At 42.1% G+C, this 26,959-nt stretch overlaps 1 protein-coding gene across 1 annotated transcript in view; it reads right to left on the bottom strand.

Annotated features, from left to right (window-relative positions):
- Nucleotides 1–21,005, bottom strand: part of ST8SIA1 (ST8 alpha-N-acetyl-neuraminide alpha-2,8-sialyltransferase 1) — a gene marked incomplete at both ends in the record, with an annotated part of 139,993 nt that extends 118,988 nt beyond the window's left edge. Inside the window, one exon of the mRNA XM_084256011.1 lies at nucleotides 20,770–21,005. Within this exon, the coding sequence (XP_084112137.1) occupies nucleotides 20,770–21,005 (236 nt within the window). The remainder of the gene's footprint in view (nucleotides 1–20,769) is intronic.
- Nucleotides 21,006–26,959: the final 5,954 nt, after the last annotated feature.

Here is a 26,959-nt window from a genome sequence, read left to right as displayed (position 1 = left end):
ATATGACAAAAAGCTATATTGCTTAAACCAACAAAGGACACTCTGGGTATCAACAAAGAAAAGATGAGCTGCTCAAGAAGAAAGTAGACAAAAGACATAAGGTGTGCCTCATAGGAAATTCTTAATAATAATAATTACCAAAAAATAGAAGCTTAGTCTATTAAAATTAGAATTTTTCACCTATATATTGGCAAAACATTTTAAAGTTAATATTCAGCACTGGAAAAGCTAACAAGCTCTTGGTCACAAAATAGATGACTTCATTTAGAAGACAATTCATAAATATCAATCTAAAATTAAATATGTTGTTTCATGACCCTGAAATTTTCCCTTTTAAAAGCTATCCTGTGGAGATAAATGCAGAGGGAGAAGAACATAGTTCCGGGATTAGCCATTTTGGGTTTTTAAAAAAAGCAAAGGAAAACACCATGGTCAACCCTAAAAGAGAATTCTCTCTCCCTCTTTTTTTTAATGGGATAGTATTACTTAGTGCTGCACATACTAATGAGCTATCTACTGACAGACATGTTGTAGGTGGGAAAAGGATGCTAAAAACAATGTAGTGTGTGATTTGATCTTATTTAATAAATGTGTTCTTTATTACTACAAAACAAATTACTCTAAATCTTAGCAGCTTTGAATTGTAAAGACTTACCAGCTCATACAGTTCCTAGGAATCAAGAATGTCTAAGCTGGTGGTTCTGCCTTAGAGTCTCTTAGAAGTTGTCATCATGCTGTTGGCAGGGCTGCTGTCACCTAAGTTTGAGGCTCTACCTGCCACTTCACGTATGTGGTGGCCTCAGTACATCAATTCCTGTTGAGGAGACACCTTAGTCCTTACCACATGCTCCTCATCATCAATTCCTCATCTCACTTCCACTAACTGCCCGAGTGTCTTCACAACATGGCAGCTGGCTTCTCCACAGCAAGTGAGCCAACAGCAAGAGACTGAGAATCCTCAAAATGGAAGCCATGATCTTTTTATAACCTAACTTCAGAAGTGACAGACCATCACTTCTACAGTTTTCTATTCTACAAATGAATTACTAATTCTAGCTTACACTCCAAGGGAGAGAGTTTCACATGACTATCAGGACGAGGAAATCACTGGGAGTGATCTAAGAGGCTACCACTCTAACATAGTCTATCTAGATGTTTCCATACACAGAGGTATAAAATCTCATATGTGGTGAGAGGATTAGACATCCTGTTGTCCTTGAAATAGTCCTAGTTTATGTGTATTGTCCTAGAATAATTACATTTTTCTCCCTCAAGTACCCCAGGTTACATTATGAAAGATACTGAGGGGCCTCCCTAGTGGCGCAGCGGTTGAGCGCTGGGTTGTGAAGCTGCCTGCAGCCTCTGCAGTGCCAGTTCGATCCCCGGCCACCGGGCGAGGGTCCCACATGGCGCGCAGACCTCTCCTGCCGCCCACTGCTCCCCTCAGCAGTGTACTTCCTCACTCTGCCTGTTCTACTCTCTGCTCTGGCTTGGTGAATTCTCTCACTCTCCTGCACCTCGACTGTACCCAGTGCTTGTATAAATAAATAATCTTTAAAAAAAAAAAAAAGACACTGAGCAGTAAAACATCTGGAGGGGTATACAGCAAAGCATGAACACCTTTCACCTCTAGGGAATAAGACTGAGAAGACTTTCACATTCACTTAACACACACTTGCACGTTTTAACTTTTGCAATAAAAATGTACTACTTTAATGAAGAGTTTTCAAAAAACAGAAATTACACATTCGATCCATTCGATCCCCAGATGATCTTTCAGGATATCTCAAAATATTATTACATAGATTCCATTTCAGAGACAGTGACTGACACTGAAGGAAAAGTCCCTGAGGATGTCAGCAATGGTGAAAAGAGAAAGAATCACTTTCCTTTCCAGATGACACAGGAAAATTCCCTACAGGCTGGTTGTTCCACTCCTGTTGCTTAAGGTTGTACAGGTTTAGTGTTCCTGACCATAAATAGCTGGTATTGCTCCTTGGCATCCATCTCACACACATACATGGGAATTAGGCAAGTAGGCCATGACAGCTAGATGGTTAAGAAAGAAAAAAACTAAAGCCAAGCCACTATGATCAGAGACATTAGTCAGAAAGAAAAAGAAGACACCTTCCTCCATTACTTGAATTCTACCACCTTATTTGCAGGATCTCTGAGGAGGGGATGGTAAAACAGCCTTGAATATAGGTAACTACAGCAATTATTAATTCACCTCCGCAGACTGAAGTTTTACTATTTGAGACTCTCTTGTTTGTGTTAAGATGTTGCAATACAAGGAGGTTATCATGTTTTAAGTTGAAGCTCAGAATGTCAGTGAGTCTTTTTCTTAAAAAAAAAAAAAGATTTATTTATGCATACAAGAACAGGGGTACAGGCCAGAGAGCAGAGCAGCATAGTAAGGAGACTCAGAGTCCATGAACCCATCAGCCCTGGAGCCTACAGTCTAACTCCCAACAAGGCCCTTAAACTTTGAGTTTCAGCTTCTCCATCTTTAAAGTAGGACTAGCTTAGTCTTTAGTCAACAAATGGTTCTGGTACAACTGGACAGCCACATTTTTTAAAATGAATCTAAACAAAGACCTCACACATCCTTCATAAACATTAACTCAAAGTGGGCAATAGACCAAAATATAAAATATGAAACTATAAAATTCCTGAAAATGAGAGGAAAACCTAGAGGTATGGTGATGACTCTCGGGTACAATGCCACCCATGTACAAACCATGCAAGTAATTTGATAAACTGGACTAGATGAAAATGAAAACCTTGTTTCATGAAAGACAATGTCAAGAGAATGAAAAGACAAAGCATAGATTTTGAGAAAATATTTGCAAAAGACACAGCTAATAAAGGACAATTATCCAAAATATACTAAGAACTCAAAAGACCCACCATTGAAAAAACAACCAACCAAGGCCTCCCCAGTGGCACAGCGGATTGAGCACAGCGCTGTGAAGCTGTCCACAGCCTCTGCAACACGGGTTCCATTCCCAGCAGGCCAGGGTGATAGCCACATGGCACGGCCCTCTGTCTCTCTCCTGTCTTGCCTGCTCTCCCCTCAGCAGTGCTTTTGGTCCATCGGCCTGTTCTGCTACCTGTTCTGTCTCTGGTGAATCCTCTCACTCTCCGGCACCTCTGGCCCGTAGCCCAGCTCTTGTATAAATAAATAAATCTTAAAAGAAAAACAACAAACTAAATTAATAAATGGGCCAACAACTTTAACAGACACTTCGTTAGATGACAAGTAGCATATGAAAAGATGCTCAACAATGTATGTCATCAGAAAAAAATGCAAATTAGGACAAGACTGGCCATCTCTGATACCACCAAATCCTGGTGAAGACATGGAACAAGAGGAATTATCTATTACTGGTGGGAATTTAAAATGAGACAGCCACTCTGGAAGACAGTTTGGTGGTTCTTACAGAATCAAACATACCGTACAAGCCAGAAATCACGCTTCTTGATGCTTACCCAAAGAAGTTGAAAACTGATTTCCACACAAAGGCCTGCACACGTTCATAACAACTTTATTCAAAACTGCCAAAACTTGGAAGCATCCAAGATGTCCTTCAGCAGTGAATGAATAAAGGAACTGGTATATAATCATACAATGGAATAGTACTCAGCACCCCAAAAATCTGAGTTTCAAACAATGAGAGGACATAGAGGGACCTGAAGTAAATGTTACCAAGTAAAAGCATCGTGAAAAGGTGAAAAAGATGTAGTCTATATGGTTCTGAGTATAAAATATTCTGGAAAAGGTGAAACTATCTTCATAGTTACAAAAAGATAGGTGATTGCTATGGGGTTGGAAGGGCTGAACAGGCAGAGTACATAGTACTTTTAAGGCAATAACAAGACTGTATGATACTATAAATGATGGATTAATGTCCTTACACATTTATCCAAACATGTGGGATGTAGGACTTTAGGTGATTACATGTCAATGCATGTTCATCAGTTGGAACAATGTACCATTCTGGTAGGGGTTTTGATGATGCAGAGGTTTTATATGTGTGAGGACAGGAGCTATAGGGGAAATCTTTACATTTTCCTCTTCATTTTGCTGTGAGCCTAAATCTTTTCTTAAAAAAAAAAATCCTAACCAAATAAGACTTAGCTTGCCCTTGGAGACTTTTAAGAAAAGGGAAGAAGGGAAATGAGCCAAGGACTGAGAGAGGCTCCAGAAGCTGAGACCAGACTACAGGTGGTAGCCAGCAAGGAAAAGGCAAACTCTGTCATATAACCACAAGGAAATGAATTCTGCCAACAACCTGGATGAGGAAGGAAATGGATCCTCCTCTAGAGATTCCAGAAAGAAATGCAGCCTGCTGACATTTTCATTTTTACCCACTGAGACCATTTTAGATTTCTATATTATAGAAATGTAAAATAAAAAATCCATGTTTTTTTTTAAAAGGACTATCTTATAGGGCTGTTATGTTAACAGACATAAAGTATTAAGCTAGCATTAAATGCTAGCTCTCTGCACCACCTATAATCTTTGTAAAATAAGGATAATAATATCTCTCTCATACAGTATTTGGAAATGTTAAATGATAACACAGTGGAGAGTGCTTAAAACAGTGCCTGGCATATGGCAGACACTAAATAAATAACAACTCTATTACTAAAAATATCAATTTTATTGTCTGGAAAAATGGAACTGATTTTAAAATCTAGGTTTAGATTGACTGATGCATGCCCAGGGAGGTCACCAGCACAATGTGTGCACAGAATGGGTATGCAGCAAAGGTTAATTAAATAGGAACTTAATTTTCTGTACTGCATGTCTATTTTAAACATCTAAAGAGAATCTTTAGGACAGTTTATAAGCTATGAATCTAGAAATTGGATACACTAGGAACCATATTCTAGCTACTCTATGGCTTCTTTCCTTTTGTAAAAGGTTGTTAGATGGAATTTTATGGGGAATTATGGTTTTTAAGCCCAAAGCTGGAGACACAGCTGTTAAATCCCCCATAATCCAAACTGATTGAGCTGCTGGCTGTGTGACCAGTTCCCTCACAGGGCTTATGAGGGGGTGCTGATTAGCAATCCAGTCCCCCACCAGGACCACCCCCACTCCCCCAGGCCTGGTGAACATAAAAAGCTGGGAGCAAGAGGATCCTACAGAGGGAGGAGATTCTTCCCTTCCCTGAAGAAGAGAAACTACCCAGGAGATGAAACTAGGGGCACCTGGCCAGAGAGACCCCAGGCAGCCTGCTTAGAATGGGTGTAAATAGGATACAATAGCTGGAGACAGGGCAGGAGAAAGAGAGGGTGAGATGCCTTGTTTGAAGAGACACCTTAATCACCAGCTCAAGAGGAAGTGAACCCACTCTACTGAGCATTTCCTTGTTTCTGGGGCCCATAGAGATACTTTAAAAAACAGTGCCCAAAGGCTGGGTTCTAAGAGGGGAGCAGAGGCAGGAAGGGACTAAGTTAAACAGCACATCAAGCTTTTTCCTCTTACCTGGGGATATGGCCATGGGCCAAAATGGAGTCAGAGGTGTTAAGCACCCAGTCTTTAAAGTTCAGAAAGTTGCAGAAGTGGAAGGACTTAGCAACCTTTTTACAGGTTTTCTAAGCATGCCGGGCCAGAAACACAGCCCTCCCCAACCAGTGGATCCACAGAGGCGAGGGAGAGGAGAAGGGGCGCCTTGGCAGAGCCAGGCTTTATTAGGGAAGGCTACTGCCTCTCCACCCCACCCCATCTACCCTGGAGAAAGGAGACAAGAGACTTCTGCCCTGTCAAGAAGGGCATGGGGGTTCCCAAGAGTCATCTGTGAAGACTGAGAGGGTCTCTGGGAGGAAGGAAGTGGGTCAATCAGTTACAAAGAGGTCAACTGTACAGTCAAGGATGGAAATCCATCCAGATGTAGATTGAGGAAGCTGTACACCAGAACACTGTATGGGCAGCCCCCAAGAAATGGCAAAGGTATGTAAGTTCCCAGCCTGCTCCTACATGGGGGAGGGATGGGCTCTGCCCCATAGGATGCCTTCCTGCCTTCCATTCCCAGCAGCTGGAGGGCAGGCCTCACCTAAGCAGGCAGGGAAGCAGATGTGAGGGTGTTCATTGTGCTTTAAAATAAATAAAACTGAGCCAAATCCCAGAATAAGACTCCTCAGTAATTAAAGTGGATATAAATCGATTCAAGTTGATCAGGGACCTGTTAGAGCCAGCTAAGGGAGTAAGGGGGGGGGGGGGGAAGGAGAGGGGAGAAAGAGGTCAGGAGTTTGCTCTGACCAGGCATAGTTGGAATAATTATCAAGAAAAAATTAACATAAGTTTTTACCCCGAATTGAGACTCTTCAATTTACAGGATTCAAGGTCCTATTTCCAGCCCCTCCCTGTCTTTCCGACTCCCCCTTCTCTTCTTTATTGTTGCAGGGTGGTCTGCTCCTTTTCTTTATGGCAGGAGAGCTGGCTGAGCTGCGATCAGCCGCTCACAAAGGGAGCAATCCCATCCAAGCCGGCGTGTCTCTGGGTCTCTTTTATATGGCTGGTAACTGAGCTCTGCTTTCCCCCATGGATTCATGGATCTTGTGGCAATGTTTTTAAGGGCTTTTCCTTTTTAACAACTCACATGCTGTATAGGTTAATCAGACCTAAAATATATGGCACCACTAAACTGCATGGAGATCTCTGGTTTTATAGCCACCAAGCACACCCAGAACAAAAAGGACAACGGGAGTATATGGATGCACTCTGAACTGTACAAATGCAGACATACACATGTGCAGTGAAGCTGCCTGGGCTGGTATTCATGCACAAAAAGGCTTTAAGAGACATTTTGAGACTTTTGCTGCTTCTTTTATAAGGTTTACTGTGTGTACCTGTGTTCCATCGGGGTAAGGCCCGTGGCTAAGGACCTTATTTCAGCACCAAACACTGAACAGATATTTGCTGAACAAAAGAATGAATGGATGAGTGAATAAATGAATTGGCTGTGAATATTTATAGCAAGGCAATAAATGAAAGTTCCCTAGTAAGTATTCAGACAGCTGTCTGCAGGCCTTTCAGACAATCAAAGGTTTTAATTCATACAACAAACACCAGACACTGAGCAAGGCTGTAATGAGGGTATAGACACAGACAAATACAAACAAGACACAACCTTTGACCCTAAAGCACCAAAACAACAGTGAGCAGAGCTGCTCCATGCAGGTGCAAGGGAGAAGGACATGGATAACACAGGCCAGTGTCAACACAATCACCAATACTCAACCAACCAAAAACTGACCCAACAAAATACAGTCATGTGTCACTTAACCACAGGGACACATTCTGAGAAATTTGTGCTTGGCGATCTGGTCATTGTGCAAATGCAATGGAATGTAATTACACAAATCTAGATGGCAGGCTACATGGTCTAGCCTATGGACACCACCACCATGTATGTGGTCCATCATTTACAGAGACACCTCTGTGAAGGGGAAGTGCCATTTTCTCTGCCCCCACTTACAAGCAAGCAGTAGCCTTGGATTACAGGTCCCGGTATGCCAGGAACTGGACTTTCTGAGCTCGACAGCTGCTGGGAATTAGAAGCAGAGCTGAGAAGCCAGGTGAACCTATGTTCTAGGCTCTTGTTTCTGCAACCCTAACTTGCATCCTGGTACTGGTGGGAAGGAGACCAGGAAGAGAACACATGGAGGAGAGACATGTAGGACACTTGCAAGAGACATGGGTGAGAAACCGGTGGGGAAGGCTGTCCTTAGCAGAGACGATGGCAACCATTATCTTGACTTGTACTTTGATTTTGCTCCTTTTGTCCCAGACTCTCCTTACCCCCTTCCTGTGGTTCCCTGCCAAAAAGTGCTTTAGACTTGACACAAGCTGTTGGGCCTCAGTAGCCTCACTTTGGACCAACCCTGTTTGGCTGGGCATTTGCCTACGAAAGGATGGGTAATTTTTGAGAGTATTACTGGCAAACTATTACACGCACTAATTTTATTAAAGGTCTGTCATGCTAAGAGTCTACTTTCTTTGCCTTTGTGAAGTGGATGGCTGGGCCCCTTCTTAGAGCATGCATCCCTTAAGTTTGGGGTCACTGGGTATCCCTCAGTCATGCCCTAACACATCACTGACCAAAGTGACATAAGACACCATCATAGGAGTTTTATGCTTTTTTTTTTTTTACCATGCCCTCGCCCTCCACCCAGGGGGATATGATCTGCTCCTGATTCAGGCCTAAAACTTTAGATTTTAGCAAATAGGAAAATATTCTTCAAGTATCACAAAATACAACAGTTTAAAACTCTTTCCTTTTTTAAAGACATAGAACTCATGGACTTAACAGACATCTATAGGACAATGCACCCAAAAAAATCTGAGTACACGTTTTTCTCAAGTGCGCATGGATCATTCTCCAGAATCGATAACATACTGGGCCACAAGACAAACATCAACAGATACATGAAAATCAAAATCATTCCAACTATCGTCTCAGATCATAAAGGCATCAAGCTAGAAATAAATCATGAAAAGAAAACAAGGAACCTTCCCACTTTATGGAGATTGAAATCCACACTACTGGAAGACCACTGGACTAATGAGGAGATCAAAGAAGAAATTGAAAAATACTTTGAGTTGAATGACAAGGAGGACACCACTTTCCAGAATGTATGGGATGCAGCAAAAGCAGTAATAAGAGGAAAATAATAGCAATACAGGCTCACATCAACAAACAAGAAAGAACTCAGAGAAACAACCTAATAACCTCACATCACAAAGAACTAGAAAAAACAACAAAAAAACCCTAAAGCCTGTAGAAGAAAGGAAATAATAAAAATCAAAGCAGAAATAAATGAATTAGAAATTTAAAAAACAATCCAAAAGATCAATGAAACCAAAAGTTGGTTCTTTGAAAAAATAAACAAAAGAGACAAACCTCTAGCAAGGCTCACAAAGAAAAAATGGGAGAAAACACGTATAAATAGGATTATAAATGAAAGAGGAGAAATCACAACAGACTCAGTAGAAATCAAAAGAATAATAAGAGATTGCTATGAACACTTATACGCAAACAAATTTAACAACCTAGAAGAGATGGACAAATTCCTAGAACGATATAATCATCCAAAGCTGGACAAAGAAGAAATGGAACAACTAAACAGACCAATTACAAGCAGCAAAATTGAAGCAGTAATCAAAACACTCCCCAAAAACAAAAGCCCAGGCCCACACAGCTTCACAAATGAATTCAACCAAACATTCAGAGGAGAATTAGTGCCTATCCTTCACAAACTCTTCCAAAAAATTAAGAAGGAAGGGATAATACCAAACACATTCTATGAAGCCAACATTACACTAATAACAAAACCGAACAAGGACAACACAAAAAAAGAAAACTACAGGCCAATCTCCCTAATGAACACTGATGCAAAAATCCTCAACAAAATCCTTGCCAACAGAATCCAACCATGCATCCATAATATAATTCACCACGACTAAGTAGGATTTATTCCAGGGACACAAGGATGGTTCAACATCTGAAAATCAATCAATGTAATCCAACACATCAACAAAAAGAAATATGAAAACCATATGATAATATCCATAGATGCTGAGAAAGCATTCAACAAAGTACAACACCCATTTATGACAAAGGCCCTTGAAATTCTTGGGATAAAAGGAACATACCTCAACATCATAAAGGCCATCTATGACAAGCCCACAGCCAATATCATTCTCAATGGCGAAAAGCTGAAAGCATTTCCATTAAGATCTGGAACAAGACAAGGATGTCCACTCTCACCACTGCATTTCAACATAATACTGGAAGTCCTAGCCAGAGCAATAAGACAAGAGAAAGACATACAAGGAATCCAAAGAGGCAAGGAAGAAGTCAAATTATCACTATTTGTGATTGATATGATAATATACATAGAGAACCCCAAAAACTCCACAGAAAAACTAACTAAACTAATCAATCAGTTTAGTAAATTGGCAGGATACAAAAATCAACAAACAAAAATCAGTAGCCTTCCTATACACAAAAATAAATCTGAAGAAGAAGAAATCAAGAAAACTGTTCCTTTTATTATTGAAACAAAAAAATCAAATACTTGGGAATAAACCTAACAAAAGAAGTAAAGGACCTATACAAAGAAAACTATAAAATACTGTTAAAAGAAATAGAAGTAGACACAAAGAAATGGAAAGATATCGCCTGCTCATGTATCTGAAGAATTAACATTATCAAAAGGGCCATCCTACCAAAAGCAATTTACAGATTCAATGCTATTCCAATAAAAATTTCAATGTCATTCTTCAAAGAAATAGAAAAAATATTGATGAAATTCATATGGAGCCACCAAAAACCCCAAATAGCCAAAACCCTCCTGAAAAAAAAAAGAAGGGAATGGGGGCATCACTCGCCCAGATTTCAAACTATACTACAAAGCCGTAATAATCAAAACTGCGCGGTACTGGAACCAGAACAGACACATGGACCAATGGAACTGAATAGAAAACCAGAAATAAATCCACAGATCTATGGTCAACTAATCTTTGAAAAGGAGCAAAGAACATGCACTGGAGCAAAGAAAGTTTGTTCAATAAATGGTGCTGGGAAAACTGGGTCACTACATGCAAAAGAATGAAGCTTGACTACTACCTCACACCATGCACAAAAACCAACTCAAAATGGATTAAAGAACTAGATATAAGACCTGAAACCATAAAATACATAGAAGAAAATATAGGCAAAAAACTACATAACATGCACCTCAAAGACATCTTTACAGATGCATCACCCAAAGCAGTGACAGTGAAGGCAAAGATCAACAGCTGGGACTACATCAAATTAAAGAGCTTCTGCACAGCAAAAGAGACAATAACAAAAACAAAGAGAAACCCCACCTACTGGGAGAACATTTTTGCACATAACACTAATGATAAAGGACTGATCACAAAATCTACAGAGCTTATGAGACTCAACAACAACAAAGAAAATAATCCAGTCAAAAAATGGGCAGAAGAGCTAAAAACAAACTTCTCCAAAGAGGAAATGCAAATGGCCACCAGGCATATGAAAAAATGTCCAACATCACTTGCAATCAGGAAAATGCAAATCAAAACTTCAATGAGATACCATCTCACACCAGTGAGAATGGCACATATTAAAACAACTAGCAACAACAAATGTTGGCGAGGATGTGGAGAGAAAGGAACTCTCTGCACCGATAGTGGGAATGCAAACTGGTCCAACCACTATGGAAAGCTGTGTGGAGATTAATCTTTAATGGGTTGAGGAACCCATTAAAGATAGAGCTTCCATATGATCCAGCAATTCCACTCCTAGGTATTTACCCAAAGGACACAGAAACATCAATTCCAAAGAGCACCTGCACCCCTAAGTTTATAGCAGCACTGTTTACAATAGCTAAGCTTTGGAAACAACCCAAATGCCCAAAAATAGATGACTGGATCAAGAAGATGTGGTACATATACACCATGGAATATTACTCAGCATTCAAAAAAGATAAACACATGCAATTTGCAGCAACATGGATGGCACTGGAAGGGATCATGCTCAGCGAAATGAGTCAGGAAGAAAAAGAAAAATACTGGATGGTCTCACTCATAGCAGGAATCTAGAGAACTTAAATAAGGGACCAGGAAAATGAATAACTATAAGTAAGAAAAAAATGAAAATCAACAAACAACTATGAACCAGAGACACTCTTTGGGGGGGAGGGGAAAGGAAAGATTGGGGTCAAAATCGGGGTTGTAATTGTATGGGGAATATAAAAATAAAAAAAAATTAAAAAAAAACTTTCCTTTTTCCTTGATGGCTCTCTACCTTATCATGAAACAGAAGCTCATTTTTCTTTTTAAATTACAGTTTTACTTAATTCCTTATGTCCTAAGAAAATGATACAGATGGTCCCATAAATGCAATGCTTTTTCCATGTGGCTTAAACACCAACCTAGTTATCCACTGAACTGCCCTGGAGAGGAACCAGGACAGATGGCAGCACCCGTCCCAGAGTCCCCTCAGGCCCAGGTCTCTGCAAAGCCCAAAGACGGGAGACTGCCTTGGATGCAACCAATTGCGTGGGAATCTTCCCTACTGTTTCACCCTCTTGAAAGTTCACTGAAGGGGAATTCCATCATTTAGTGTCAACAATCATTGTACATCTATCTGCCCTTTATGCAATCAGGATCCACATTGAAATAGAGGAAACCTCAAATCTTCCCTTACAAAGTCAAAGACTTCCGATGAACAATCAGAGAAAATGGTTACAAGAAATGATGGTTGAAAATAAAAAACATTGTCAGGAAACTATGTTTAGAAACTCATACTAAAGTAATATAAGAAATGTTTAAGATATATACACAAGGAGGTTCACCACGGTATTATTTATAAAGGCAAGAAACTGAAACATGGTTATTCAACAAAGGAGGGAAGATTAAATAAATTATTAACTATCCTAACAAGGGAAAATCTTACAGACATTCAAAAGGATGATATAGATCTACACATATTGTTACTGGAAAAATTCCTAAAGTGCTTTCAAATTCATTATATTTTTATTTTATCTGCATGCAAAGAAGCTGAATGGTCTGAAGAATAGATACCAAAATATAAGTAATATTCATCTATAGGTATTAAATGTCACTCAGTTATTATTTAAATGCCAATTTTGAGAGAGGAGAATTCTTTAAAAAGATTTTACACTTTCCATGCTAGGTATTTACCAAATCTGCATGAAGAAATATTTAATGAAAAAAATCTAATGTGCAAATCGCTATCTCCTTTTTAAGGATTATTTGTTTATTTTTTTTAAAGATTTATTTATCCATACCAGAGCTGGGGTACAGGCCAGAGGCACGGAAGGGTGAGAGGATTCACCAGAGACAGAGCAAGTAGCAGAACAGGCAGACAGATCAGAAGCACTGCTGAGAAGAGCAGCAGGAGAGACAGGAGAGGTCTGCCACGCCATGTGGGCATCTCCCTGGCCAGCCGGGAATCGAACCTGCACTCAACCAGCTGTGCCATTGGGGAGGCCCTAAGGATTTTTTAAAGGAAAATAATTTGTTCCAATATGGTAACTTTAAAAAAACTCATGGTAAATAACTCTTTCCCAAAATGAAAATCATAAAGCTATTTTATCACCAGCCTAGAAGTTAAATAATATTTAATGATGAGAAAATGTTAAAAAAAAATAATGTGGAGTGAACGAAAGAGAACATAAAATGAAACCTGTAAAACACACACTATTTAGTAATACACATACAAATATGCACAACAGAAGCCATGTTCACCATGGGTACAGCTAGGAATGAAATAATGAGTGGGTTTTGTGTGTGTGTGTGCTTTTTACAACATCTAAAAAAATGTTTATAGTAAGTACCTATTATTTCCAAAATCAGACAAATAATAAACACTATCAAATTTTAAAATAAGCACGGGAGACATAAAATCATGTTTGTTGTATCAATAATTGAAACACGCACTTTGTTCAAGCAAGTCCTTTCTCATTACATTTGCTTGGAAATCTCCTGCAGACTACCCTTCACTTAAGCCTTGAATAATGGAGAACATGTAGCTCTGAATTCATTTCGGCTTCCCCCTGACACCTAATAAAAGGCGTGACACAGCTCTTACGGTTTTGGCTGCTTCTCTCTCAGGCAATTCCAAAGCTAGAAGGCAGTCCAACAGAAAGAGAGAAAAATCAATCGCTTCGAACTCAGCATAATTATTCAACACAGACAAAATGTAACCCCTGAAACACCACTGTATTCCATTTTTTACTCAGGTTACTAATCACACTAGACTAGGCTATAAATTTTATAAAATCAGAAGGCACATCTTACTTTCACCATTTCCCAGCACCTAATAGGCATTTGGTAAATGTGATTGGATAAAGGAGTGACTAAATTAATGATTACATAAATAGTTGGCCACTTTACAACATCTTTACTACTAACACACTGGAAGAAGATGTGTCATAAAATCAAATTTCACTGTCATGTATTCCACTTCTGAAGGTACAAGTAAAAAGCGTAGGTGTGTTCCAGAAAGTAGCTTTTCTCATCATTATGGTTTAATAATTAGTAATCATTCAGCACCTTATCCTTTCAAGGTAGCTACTGCCCACACTGCTAAAGTTCAGAAAGACCAAGAAAATGTTTCAAAGTCACCAAGTTAATAAATGACAGAATCATGATCAGAATTGGATTCTCTGAGATCCCAAAGTCAAGACTCTTTATAGATGAGAACAGCTCCTGTCATCTCTCCCTGCCAGGTGAGGATGGCTATGGATGCTATAGTAACTATCTCATTTAAATATTATCATAAACCTACGAAATGAGTGAACATATATTTCCAAATGACAAAACAAAGGAATAGAGAAGTTATACAAGTCTCCCAAGGTGAGACTGCTCCTGATTGAGCCAAACTGAATGAAAAGCTACCAAGTATTCTTGTTGGTTGGAAATCTATCAACTCCTCGAGGGACTGATGAGACCTAGTCACCATCAGGTGATTCCAAGATGATTCATGACTCTGTCAAAAGACACACTGGCCATACTCTACACACATACAATGGTCAGTGGACCCATCTAGTTTCCTAAACACTCTTCTCCAAAACAAAGACCAACAGGCTCCCAATTTACCAAAAAGAACCATTGTTTTCACTTGAGTATGGAATGTGCTGTGCAAACCAAAGACACCAAGTCCATTAGCAAGGCAGAGGACACAGGCACAAATCTATCTGACTATCTTCAAATTATCATCAAACCCACAAGTAGATAAAATACATTCTATCCTCCTGTCCTTCTCTCTGGACAAATAAGCCTGCAAAAGCACCTCAAATGCCAGATTTGAATTTAGCCTTCTCAAACTCCAGGAGGCTTGGTAGCAGAACATGGGGAATCAAGCAGACATCCCATGTGTACAAGTGGCCCCCACAGTTCCATATCTAAGCCCTTTAAGGCATCTCCTCCCTCAAAGAGCTGTCCCTTTATTGTCCCTTGTGCCCAAGTATGCAGATAGCAGTGGGGCAAGGGGCAGGACAGAGGCAAGGAAGCCCCACGCAGGCAGGTGGGCTGTAGAAGGGGAACTCCAAGGTCCAGAAGGTCCCAGTGAGCAGGGGTGAGAGCAGGGGAGGCACAAATGCAAGCCCCCAAAACAAAGAATACAGAGCATGAGCTCCTCTCCTCAGCTGTTTATGCTCAAGATGAAAATGAATTCTATCTAGACAAGAGATGTGCTTATATGTAAAAAGCAAAGAACAACACAGTGACTCTTGGGAGCAACCTGAATAAAACTAGTCATCTAGGGAAAGGTAACCAGTGCCTGTGGAAACAGTGGCATAATTCATGCCAAAATCTGAAGCTACCTTCCTGCTAAGGCCATAGGACATAGGACCCATATGATGCTGTACACTTCAAGGATTTAAATTTGTTGAAAAGCCAATAAAGGACAATGAGGATTTGTCTTCTTGTATTTTGTTTAAAAGGAAAGAAGAAAGGACGGGAGGCAGGGAGGGATTGAGGGAGGAGGGAGGAAGGAAGGTGGTCCAGAGAGCAAATGATACAAAACCAAAACAGCCAGGTTCATTTCATGAACTATGACCCTAATCAACATTACTAACGCAAAAAAGAACACTGGTTAAAAAGGTAGCATGACAAAAAAGATAGCATGACAGAAGTAATCGTGGTCAGATCATAAGAGATATATACAGCAAGGCCTCATTTATCCAAGTTATCAGGGGACTAGCATAAGTCTTAGGAACAAATAGCTCTGAACTGGAAACCCAAACCCATCTTTTCTTATTGTATCTCTTTAAGTGTCCACTTCCTCATGTGTGAAACAAGGAACATACCTGTATTTTCTTTATAGAGTAGCTATGGGAGCAAAATAATAGATACATATAAGCACTAAGAACTGGTTCTAGTCTATTTTATGTGTCCAATAAATGTTAATAATTTATTTTATTATTGTCTTGTTGCTATTAGCAATAAAGCTAATGAAATTTTTCACATTTGTAAAACCCTCAAAAATGGAAGTTTATTTTCTTAAGCACCAGAAGTCACTAAGCCATTTTTTTCTTAAACTTTTTAAAAGTGAAATCCACAAATTCTCACTTAAATATAAAATCACATACCATACCTAGCATCTACTGCTCAGTCCTCCACCCCAGTGACCTCTGCAGCCTCTGGGGCAGTGCAAAAATAGCTGAAGCTTCTGTTATCAACAGATTCAAAGGAAGTCACATAGCTAGAACTACTTAATGTTTTGCTTAGAATTGCAGAAACAAAAAGGGAGCATGACTGCCTAGAATAATGGTTACCGACTAATGAAGAGACAGGATTTTCAAAGCACTTGCTGTGCTAACCCCACTCCCCAAACCTACCAGGAACAGAGATGAGCCATGTCCACTGAGAGCTGACACATCCCCGTGGATACCTGGTGTCCAATCACATCTCCTGGGCCACACTGGACACCCATTCAAAGGTGATGACCTGGCTTCCACCAGTGTGCCAGTCTTTTTTTTCTACCAGGATCTCTGTACATACAGGACACACACTACACATGCCTATGCCTCCCTGCTTTGGCCTCTGCTTCTCCCTCTGCCCAGAACATCCTCTGACCTCACCTCTTACAATTACCCCACTTTTCCATCCTTCAAGGCTTGATGCAATCACCACCACCTCTCTGATTTTCCTGCTTCGGGCAGAATGAACTACCCTGTCTCAGGAACCTGCTCAGCAGTTTACTGTTACTATTGCGATAACCATCACGTATTAGAGATAAGCAGCATCACTGCAAGTGCTTTCTGTATACTATCAGGTAACTTTCATTACAGACATGTAAGAAATTACCACAAACTCCATTTTATAAAAGGGAAATTGACACCTAAAGATCAGACAACTAGAAATTCCAGCCCAGTTCTGACAACTCCTGGATCCATATGCTTTCTTTCCACTCTACCCTGCTGCCTTGCTTTGAAGACCCTATATCTAGTTGGTTATTTAATTATATACATGTATGCCTGTCCCTTAAGATTAAAATAAATCCCATGATGGCAGGGATCAGGGTAACATTCACCCTCATAAATGTGGGTAATAAGGTATTTCTATGCAAGGTTCTTTTTTTTTTTTTAATTTCTATGTAAGGTTCTTAAGGGAATTAAATGAGACAATACATTTTAAAGCACTTAGCATAGCGCCAGACATAAAATAAGCACTTAAAAATGTGTTGGTTTTGTTGTTGTTTGGTACTGGAGACCATGTTGGGTGCCATAAATAAAGCCTTGCCCAGAAATTCTGAGCTCATATATTTCTGAGGAGCAAATGAAATGGAGTCAAATGCCACTTAGGTTTGGCATTTTTCGGCACGCCTTCTCTTCTCCATCAGAAGCAACAAGTGTTGCAGAAACTTGGTTCTACTATGGGATCCGTTGATTTCTCTATCTTTCTATGGCCATGTGGGTGTCAGGAAAGCTTCCTGTTCACTACAACATTCTTGCAGCTTTGTTATTTTCTCCCTACCCTCTCCCATGGAATTTGTCAAGGGTCCTTCCCAAGAAGTCAGCATTTAAGTTCTGATCTAGGACAAAAATCACAAAAGTAATGGAAGTAAATGGGCAAAATGTCATCTTAATTTCCAGTGCTTATAAACAGTGAAACATTTTCCTTTGTACTTTAAAGCTCCTGTTTCTTTGACTTCATCAGTAACTCCCTAGTAGGAGATAAGCTGTCTCAGAGGATGCAATCAGTCCCTGGTGATCACTGCTATCCCCCAGGGACAACGCTTATCTGGCACAGAGTAGTCACTCACTGAGTACCAGCCAATGCACCGATTGCAATGATTTACATGATGCATGGAAGCATGCATGGGTATTTACAATATACATGACACCATTCCATGCTTTATGAATAAGTGTGCATATATCCCACACAGTAAACACTGTATATTTGTGCTTAAATATTTGTATTTATACAGAGATATTTCAGACTAGAAAACACAGAGACCTTTTTGCCAAGTTGTGTTTCCTTAATGCCATAACACAATGGCTGATCTCTATAGTACTTAACATACAATAGTACCCATCAACTAAAAAATTAGGCATTAAAAAACAATGGGCTTTACTAAGCATGCAGAGTAAAAACAATATTTTGACTTAACAAACCACAGAATATTGACTATCTTTTAAAACTTTCCACCTCTGTTAACTAGGTTAAGAGTATGTGTGGGGAGTGGGAGAAGGGCAAGATCTGGAAAAATTACCTTTCTCTGCAAGTTTTACAGATGAAACATTCCTAATTCTTATGCACTGGCCAGTTGTCCTTATTTACATTGTAACATGTACAAGAAATTTTCACTTATAACTATGACAATAATACCACTGACTGGAAAAATGTGCCAGGCACTGGGCATCATGTTTTTGTTGTTGCTTTAATTTAAACCTTATATTAACCCTGCAAGGTAGATGTTATGAACCCCATTTACAAACAAAGAAACAAAGACCCAAAGAGGTAGAATAATTTGCCAAAGACATCTGTTATTTCTCGAGCCATGGAATTGTCAGGCAAAAACTCAGGATTCTACGTGGAAGCCTAAACTCCTTGCAACAAACAGTGGTGCCTCTTACAGTTTCACAGATACTAGCTTTGAGGGATATGTGTTTTGGTCACTTTCATAATGTATGGATTTCTCTGCACATAGACCTAATGACAGACATACCCTTGAAGGTCACTCCAGGCTACAGGCACATTTGCAAGGAGCAAATGTGTCTCAGAATTGATCATCAGCCTGTGTTTTTCAGAATGAGTCACTTTCCACTTGATTATGTCCTCCCAGAGAAATCTATCCTCTAACAGAGCTTCATTATCCCACCTACTATACAAAAAAAAATTGGACTCTTTGATTGCAAACCAACGGGAAGTTCTTGACTTGTTTCCTTATATTACTTGAAATGACATTGCTTTCTGTCTTTAGAGAAAGAACTGCTAGATGCTACCACAGCTTTTTGAGTCCAATGATCACTATTGATCACTATTGAGATGGCGAGAGAAAATTAGCCTTAATACTTTTTAAAGGGGGGGGGAGGTTAAAACTCAAATTCTATACAGGGGGAAGGTCTTCTCTGCCGGTTTAAAGAATCCAGCTGCCTTCCTCTGAGAGAACTGGCTACTGTCCCTTGACCTTCTTTCCTTGAGCAGCCAAGGAGCAGAATGAAACCATATGTTTAAAAAGTTTTATTGGGCCTCCCAGGTGGCGCAGCGGTTGAGCGCTGGGTTGCGAAGCTGCCCGCGGCCTCTGCGGCGCCGGTTCGATCCCCGGCTGCTCCCCGGCCACCGGAGGAGGGTCCCACATGGCGTGCAGACCTCTCCTGCCGCCCGCTGCTCCCCTCAGCAGTGTACTTCGGTCCTTCTGCCTGCTCTGCTCCCCGCTCTGGCTCTGGTGAATTCTCTCACCCTCCCGGCTTCTGACTGTACCCAGTGCATGTATAAACCAAACAAACAAACAAACAAATAGATAAATAAAATAAGACATGCCTCTAGAAAATTAAAAAATAATAATAATAAAAAAAATAAAAAGTTTTATTTCAGATTACAGGAGTTTCTGAACATGTATGACCGGCAGTGGTGAAAATGTTGTCTTTGGCACTCACCTGCCCCACACACTGCTTAAAAAAGTGATACCAAGCAAAAGAAAGCCCTCCAGCCACAGGAAGAGCCTGAGGCGCCTGTTCATCCTAGGGACAGAAGGTGACAGGGGCACCTGGCAGTGGGGATGCCCTGCCGGGGGAAGCAGAGAGGAAGAGGAAGCCGATTTGCCTTCCTTCCAATCTCACTACACCACCCCTGCTGCCCACAGCTTATTTTTAGACACTTAAACTGTAATTCCCAGAAAGAAAGGGAAATTACAACCTCTAGGTGATCAATGGGAGTTCTAATTTACAATCTGGTTTTACTTTGGGGTTTGTTTTCAAGTCCTTACCTACACTGTGTCCCCCACCTTCCAAAAGGCCTCCACTGGCTAAGCCCAGAAAGAGCGCCTGGGTGCTTTCCAGCAGCAACTCATGAAATTCCAGCTTCCATGCTAGAAAGATGCATGACCTTGGGGAGGTAGCTCGTCTTCCTGGAGACTCTGGGTGATGTCGGAAAGATGGGGGGGGATAATAACATCTATCATCACAAAGTGTGGAGACTTCAACATAAAAACCACTCAGTAGGCGACTGTTAGTGGGGCATCTGTAAGTGCACTGTGTTTGTTGCTGGCACAGTGCACCCCACAGCAGGATCCCCACTGATGTCAATAATTTTACTGCCCAAGACTTTGCCCATCGCACCATCATTTGTGCTTTGTTTCCAACCATCCACCTGTCCCGGGGAAGATGCCTCCCACATGCTTCTCCTCCCTGCCCTTAGTTTTTTATAGCTTCAGAAGTCCGCAGACCCCCATGAGATAAATAAATTCTCTTTAAGTGCAAGGGACAAAGTTAGCCTGGGATCTCCTTCCCAAATATTGTTGAATACAACTGGGGTTTGGGAAGAAATGTCTACAGACTCTAACAGGGCAAAGCAAGGGCTGCACCTCTCCAAGGGTGAAGGGAGGGTGGGCAAAGGCCCTTGACTCAAGTCTCCAGGTGGGGAATGGCAAAGAAAGGGATTAAGGACTGGCTGAGAGGGACGCAGTCCTTGCAGGTGACGCTGTCCTTGCACCCAGAAGGCAGGATGGGGTTGGAAGGACCCCGGGGACCACCTGGGAGGGCAAGGAGTACCTGAAGACTCTGGCCGCTGTCTGGTTCCTCCTCCACGCGGTGCCCTGTTGCAGAACCCCCTGCACGATGTCCTTCTCGTTGGGCAGCCGGTAGACCGGAAAGATGTAGAGCCAGCACAGGACCACGACGCAGAGGGCACTGGCCCCCACCGGCAGCCTGGTTCGCGGGAACTTCCAGGCCAGTACTGCCATGGCCCCTCTGGACGTGTGTCGGCGGGCCAGCCCGCAGGGGCTCATCGCAGGAGTCCCGGGAAGGGGGCTGGAGGGGCAGAGCCAGCGCCTCAGCACGACGCCCCGCGAAGTGGCAGCGGAGAGTCCCCCCAACGCGGGCCCCCCATGCACACACACCTTCGGCTTTCTTCCTCGCAACCCCACGCACGTCTCTCCGGCCCCCGCGGCCCCAAAGGTCGGCGTGAGGGGTTTTTTTTAATGCAACTTTTTCCAAGGATTTCTTTCAGGGGAAGTGGCCGAGGGGCAAGTCACGAGCTAGGGCCATTAGAGGCTTCCCCTGCAGAAGGCGGGCGCCGGGGTCTGGAGCGCGCAGAGCGGCGGCGGCGGCCGGGGGCTCCCGCCGCTTCTGCAGCATCACGGTCGCCCTCGGCGCGGATCCGGGAAGAGGCCGGTCTCCCGCGCAGACATGTGGCCCGCGGCGTCCCCTTCCGAGCGGCTCCTGCGCCCTTCGCCGCCTCCCCCCGCCTCCCGCGCCGCTGCGCCTCCAGCCCCCTCCCCCCGACGCCCCAGACGCGCTCTGCGCCCCGCGCCAAGTCCTTGGAAATTTCCACCCTGCCGAACCGCTATCCGGCCCCGGGTGTCTCCGCCGCGGCCGCCAGGACCCCCGCTCCGCACCCCGCCCGGAGAAGAAAAGAACTCGCTCTCATCAGTTCATTCAGCGGCGCGCCGCAGCCTTCCGCTGCGTCCCGGACTTCGCAGACACACGCCCGGGGATTGGTGGAAATCAAGGTCTGCCCTCCCTCCTCCACCCGCAAAATTGCCTCCTTCGACCCGCTCAGAACCGCGAGCCGGCTGGAGCGCGCGCCCCCCCGATGCCGCCCTCCTCGCTGGAGATAGAGGCAACCCCCCCACACACACACACACAGAGACACAGAGACACCTCCACACCCAAATAGATGTAAATTCCCGAGTACGGCAGAGCCTGGCTGGTAGCCCCGCTATCCCGACCCCTCAACACGCAGCCGGCGCGCGCGGGCTGTCACCCTGCCGTCACCCTCGTCTCCCTCTAACTGGGTGGTTATTAACCCGCAGGGAGCAGCCATTCCTTCCCGGGCCCCCCGCCCACCCCCGACCCCTCCCTAGCCGGGCTGGAGCCAGCTGGCACCCGTGTGCGCGCGTGCACACTCACACCAGCGCTCACGGGCCCGCACGCGCGCGCACGGGGAGGTGCGAGCACACCGGGGTCCTCCGCCTCGCCCCCGCCCTGGAGGGAAAGGCGCTGCTGCATCCAGATGTACAGGCAGCTGGTGCCCCAGCGAGCAGACCCAGCAAGGATGTGATAATGCCTTGGAGGCGCGTTCGCCTCCTCCGCCTTGTAGATTCAACGGGCCGTTGGTGAGCTGTCTTTCTCACTCCACGGATAAGCTTATCGCTTATAGCAACCCTGACCTTGGAAAAGCACCACCCTCCAGGACCAGCAGCGCCGAGGAAGCCACTTAGTCATTTCTGCTCGCCCGAGCAGCCGACGCATAGCTTGGGTACCTCCTAGTGGTCGCCGCTTCCATTTGCTGAAGCATCTCCTCAAACGTAAAGTGTGCGGGGACAAAGGAACCCAGCAGCCCAGCAACCGGTCGGCTTAGTCATCACCAAACCAAAATCTCAAGCCCTGGCTCCATTTGCTCGGCCCATCCGGCTGCAGCTCCCCGGTGGTCTCGCTCTCCAGCACCTTTGCAGTCTGGTATCTCCCTTCCGCGTCTTCCCCGAGGTAGAACTTGAAAAGTTGATAAAAAGTTATTTACCAAAACGATATTACAACCACCATAATCTCATTCTTCCACCACCACCATGCGATCTGACAATAACGGCCAGTGACCTGCAGGCATCCCTTCCACTTAGATAATAAAGTAGAAACGGGAGATAAACAAGCTTAACCACAGTGGAACTGAATGCAGTCTCTGCAAAAGAACATCACTTGAAGTCCCACAAAGTAACCTCCTCTGTTCTGGAAAACTAGGCAGGTAGAGGATGCCAAGCTTGCCCACAGTTGCCAAGGCTAGGGAAAAAGCACCTGACCCCTTTATTCCTAAAATTCAAATAAAAGACAAATTACCCCAATTTCTCTTTTCACCCCCAAGCCCAAGGAATATAGTAAATAGCAAGTAAATAAGCAACAAACAATAAGATCCACTGCAGTTATGAAGGAGCTGTTGTTTGTCCCTGAAATAAAGAGACTTCTGAGGTGCAAAGTGCTGTTCTTCCTTTTTCTGAAAACAGATTATCTTGCCCTGTTGACTCTTGTCTCAACCTAGAGTCCAACTTGTCATTCCCTGTGTTCCTTAGCAAGAGGACTGGATCTAGTCAGGTTGACCCCCCCCCCAGTCCAGTCACAGCATCATTTTTGTTGCTGTGTTTTGTGATCCACATTATTCTTGCATAGGATTTATTTTTTCCTGTTCCATGCAAATCCAACACATCATTAACAACCAACCCAAGTGGGTAAGAATTTCTCTCTCGATTACCTGAAATGCAGGTTTTATGGTGCAGGAACTCAGCAAATGCCTGTAGCTTCTGCTCCTATTCCCTTTGACCTCCTGCTCTGGCTCTCTATAGGATTTGCTGTTTCCACAGAAGATTCAGCACTTGTATGCAACTGTGTTATTTGCTAGCATTTTTCATATATAACAGTATTTCAGCAACTGGACAATAAGAGCATCTGGTATCATATTGAATGACAAGTCTGTGCTTTTGATCCAGATGAGGATTCCATATGACATGTCTCTATGTCTAGGAGATGAGCAAGAATAATATTTTACATTTACATCACATTCCTCCAAGACTCAACTCGGGCTTCAGTAAATACAAACTGAACAAATAATTTTTGTGTGATTGTTGGCTTGATTAATTTGAGGGCTTCAAATTAATTCAAGCTGTTGCTAAGGCAACACTAGTTAAGTATAAACCCCCAAGGTTCAATGTTCTAAGTAAAATATTTTACCTGATATTTAACCATCTTGTTGATATGACTTTTAGTAGGTGACTTAGATATATATGGTTTTATACTTTTGAGTTGTTTGTTCAGGGATGGAACAATTTGTAAAACTATAAATGTTTGCTTACTGAATCAACAAACACGATGTGCAAGATTGCTTTATGCCATAAGTTTACTTGATGAGAGGCGCTTTTGTAACATCAGAGTGTGAAAGCCAGTCTAAGAGAAGGAGCTACCACATAACTGACGTCATGGAGAAGTAAGCAAAAAGAAGCACCTCTCACTCAGAAGGAGGGAGACCATAATGCAGAGGATGACCAGAGTGAACCGAACACCCGCAATGTGCAAACTAGCTTGGACATGTGTGTGGAGACAAATATTAACAGTCGCTATTAACAGACTAGTGCTGGTCTATTAAAGGGTTTAATGGAAGAAAAGATGACTGTTTTGAAATTTTTATCTCAAATTAACGGTCATCTTTTCTTTTGTCTCTTCTCAAGTTCTTGTCAGAACAGCTTGTAATGGAGAGACGAAAGCATGAAAATATGCCATTTTCACAACTAGTTAAAACACCAAAGCAAATAGGACTAGAGCATGAGAAAGGATAGGAGTAGAGTTCATTTGAATAAATGCATTTCTTTGTCTCCACTCACACTTGCAACTTCACTAAGAAGACATAAAGGAGTAAAAGAATCATCAACTCACAAGAACAAGCAAAAAGGAAGGGCAACAAAGGCAGACAGATAATGTAAAAATGTACACATGCAGGTACTCAATTGAATGAGTGATAACTGATTTATCAGAATGGAGAAAGCTCTGGGCCTTCAACTGATGGTAAGAGTGGAGGAATAAAGACAGAAGCCAACAAGAATGAAGATAGTATGTACTACAGAACTTTTGGAAAGTCCAGAAATTAGAAATACGTGGTACCCCCAGAGGTGGTGGTCATGGAAGAAACAAAATGAGAGGTAAGAAAGTCATTATATGGAGCAGTAAATTTTATGTATCTCATCCCTTCAACCTCTCTTAAAATAGGAGGTTACTGCTCTAAAGAGACGGACCAGTGGCAAGAAGACCTATATATTTGAACATGTGCAGGAGTTCTCCAAACAGCCATATCCCTGCCTAACACCCTATGCTGAAATTCACCAGTAGATAAACTCTACTCATTCAGAGTAGCTAGTATCTTCTATGAGGCTCATTCTTAAATATGATTAGGCAATCCAGAGTCCCCAGACATTTGATGACTATCTCCAGCATGCAAAGAGACAAAGGAAGCAAATAAACAAACAAAAAGGAAATTCAACCCAGAGTAAAAAAAGATAGTGTAGAAAACAAAAGAAATCTTCAGTGAAAATTGTAACTAATATTTTCGTAGAGACATCCATGAAGTAAGAACAAAAGGAGGGCCTCCCCGGTGGCGCAGCGGTTGAGCGCTGGGTTGTGAACCTGCCCGCAGCCTCTGTGGCACCGGTTCGATCCCCGGCTGCCCCCCACCCACGGGAGGAGGGTCCCACATGGCGCGCAGACCTCTCCTGCCGCCCGCTGCTCCCCTCAGCAGTGTACTTCGGTCCTTCTGCCTGCTCTGCTCCCTGTTCTGGCTCTGGTGAATTCTCTCACCCTCCCGCGCTTCTGACTGTACCCAGTGCATGTATAAACAAAACAACAAACAATTAAATAAATAAATATGCCTCTATAAAATTAAAAAAAAAGAACAAAAGGAATATAAAGATGGACAAAAGTAAAGTCCATTAAAATTTAAAATATGGTATGAACCAGAGACACTCTATGGGGAGTGGGGGGGCGGGGAGGGGAGGGATTGGGGTCAAAATAAGGGGGTTGCAATTGTATGGGGAATATAAAAATAAAATTTATTTTAAAAAATTTAAAATATGGTAAAACACACACACAAACTCAAATAAGAGTTGAAATACAAAGTTAGAGAAATATCCCAGAAAAAAGACCGAAATGACAAAAGAGGATGATAAAAGATCATAATTTATATACTCAAACTGAAAAATAAATATCCAAATAATAGGAATACAAGAGTGGGGGAAAAGCAGGAAGGAGAAATTTCTCAAAGACACAGGCCCACTAAAAGACTAAAATTAAATCAAAAGATCACAGAATACTCATCCTCTGCCACATCTCACCACCACACTAATAAGTCTCCAATATAATATATCAGTGGGTTACAGCTACAACATGTAGGTTCTCTCTGAGAAGTACTTAGGGAAATCTAAAATCAATAGATGAGACAAACCAGTGACAATGGAGAGATGTGAAGGCTATGGCACTTTCAGCTACAGCAAATACAGATATAGTCAAATCCCTAAGCAATTTAAAATAAAAATTCACACTAAAAGCCTATTTATCTCTGTTCCTATTACCCAATACATCATATCTGATTTTCAACAGAAAATTATAAGGCATGCTGCAGAACAGAAAAGGAAAAAAAAAAACAGTATTTTCTCTTAAGCAAGTCTACATACCACATAGAACATATGACCCAGGGATTGGAATTATCAGAGAATTTAAAATCACTGTGATTGAGATGTTAAAAGGCACTAATTTAAAAAAAGCAGACAAGATGGCTGATGTAAGCAGAGAGATGGCAACTCCAAGAAAGAATCACATGGAAATACTAGAAATCAAATATATTATAATGAAAAGAAAGTGTCTTTAATGATCTCATCAGTGGCTGGATACAGTGGAGGAGAGAATAAGCAAGCTTGAAAATAGTAAATAGGAGCTCTACAGGCTAAACTGTGGGACAATTTCAGAAAGTAGAACATATACATAATTGGAATACCAGAAAAATAAAAATTTGAAAGAAAGGAACAGAAGTAGTATTTGAAGTAATAACTAAGAATTTTTCCCAAGCAATACTAAAATAACACCAAAATAAGGAATTAGAATACCAAGCTATCTGAAATGAAGTCTGAAAACTGCACACAGATAAATTAATATTCCAATTATCAAAGACAGTGTTTTGGAGAAACCAAAGACAACAGGAAAATCATGAAAGTAG

Source organism: Talpa europaea, assembly GCF_964194135.1.
Source record: "Talpa europaea genome assembly, chromosome: 15".
Taxonomy (NCBI): Eukaryota; Metazoa; Chordata; class Mammalia; order Eulipotyphla; family Talpidae; genus Talpa; species Talpa europaea.
Note: the sequence above shows the minus strand (reverse complement) of the source record. Positions and strands in the feature narration are given on the sequence as shown.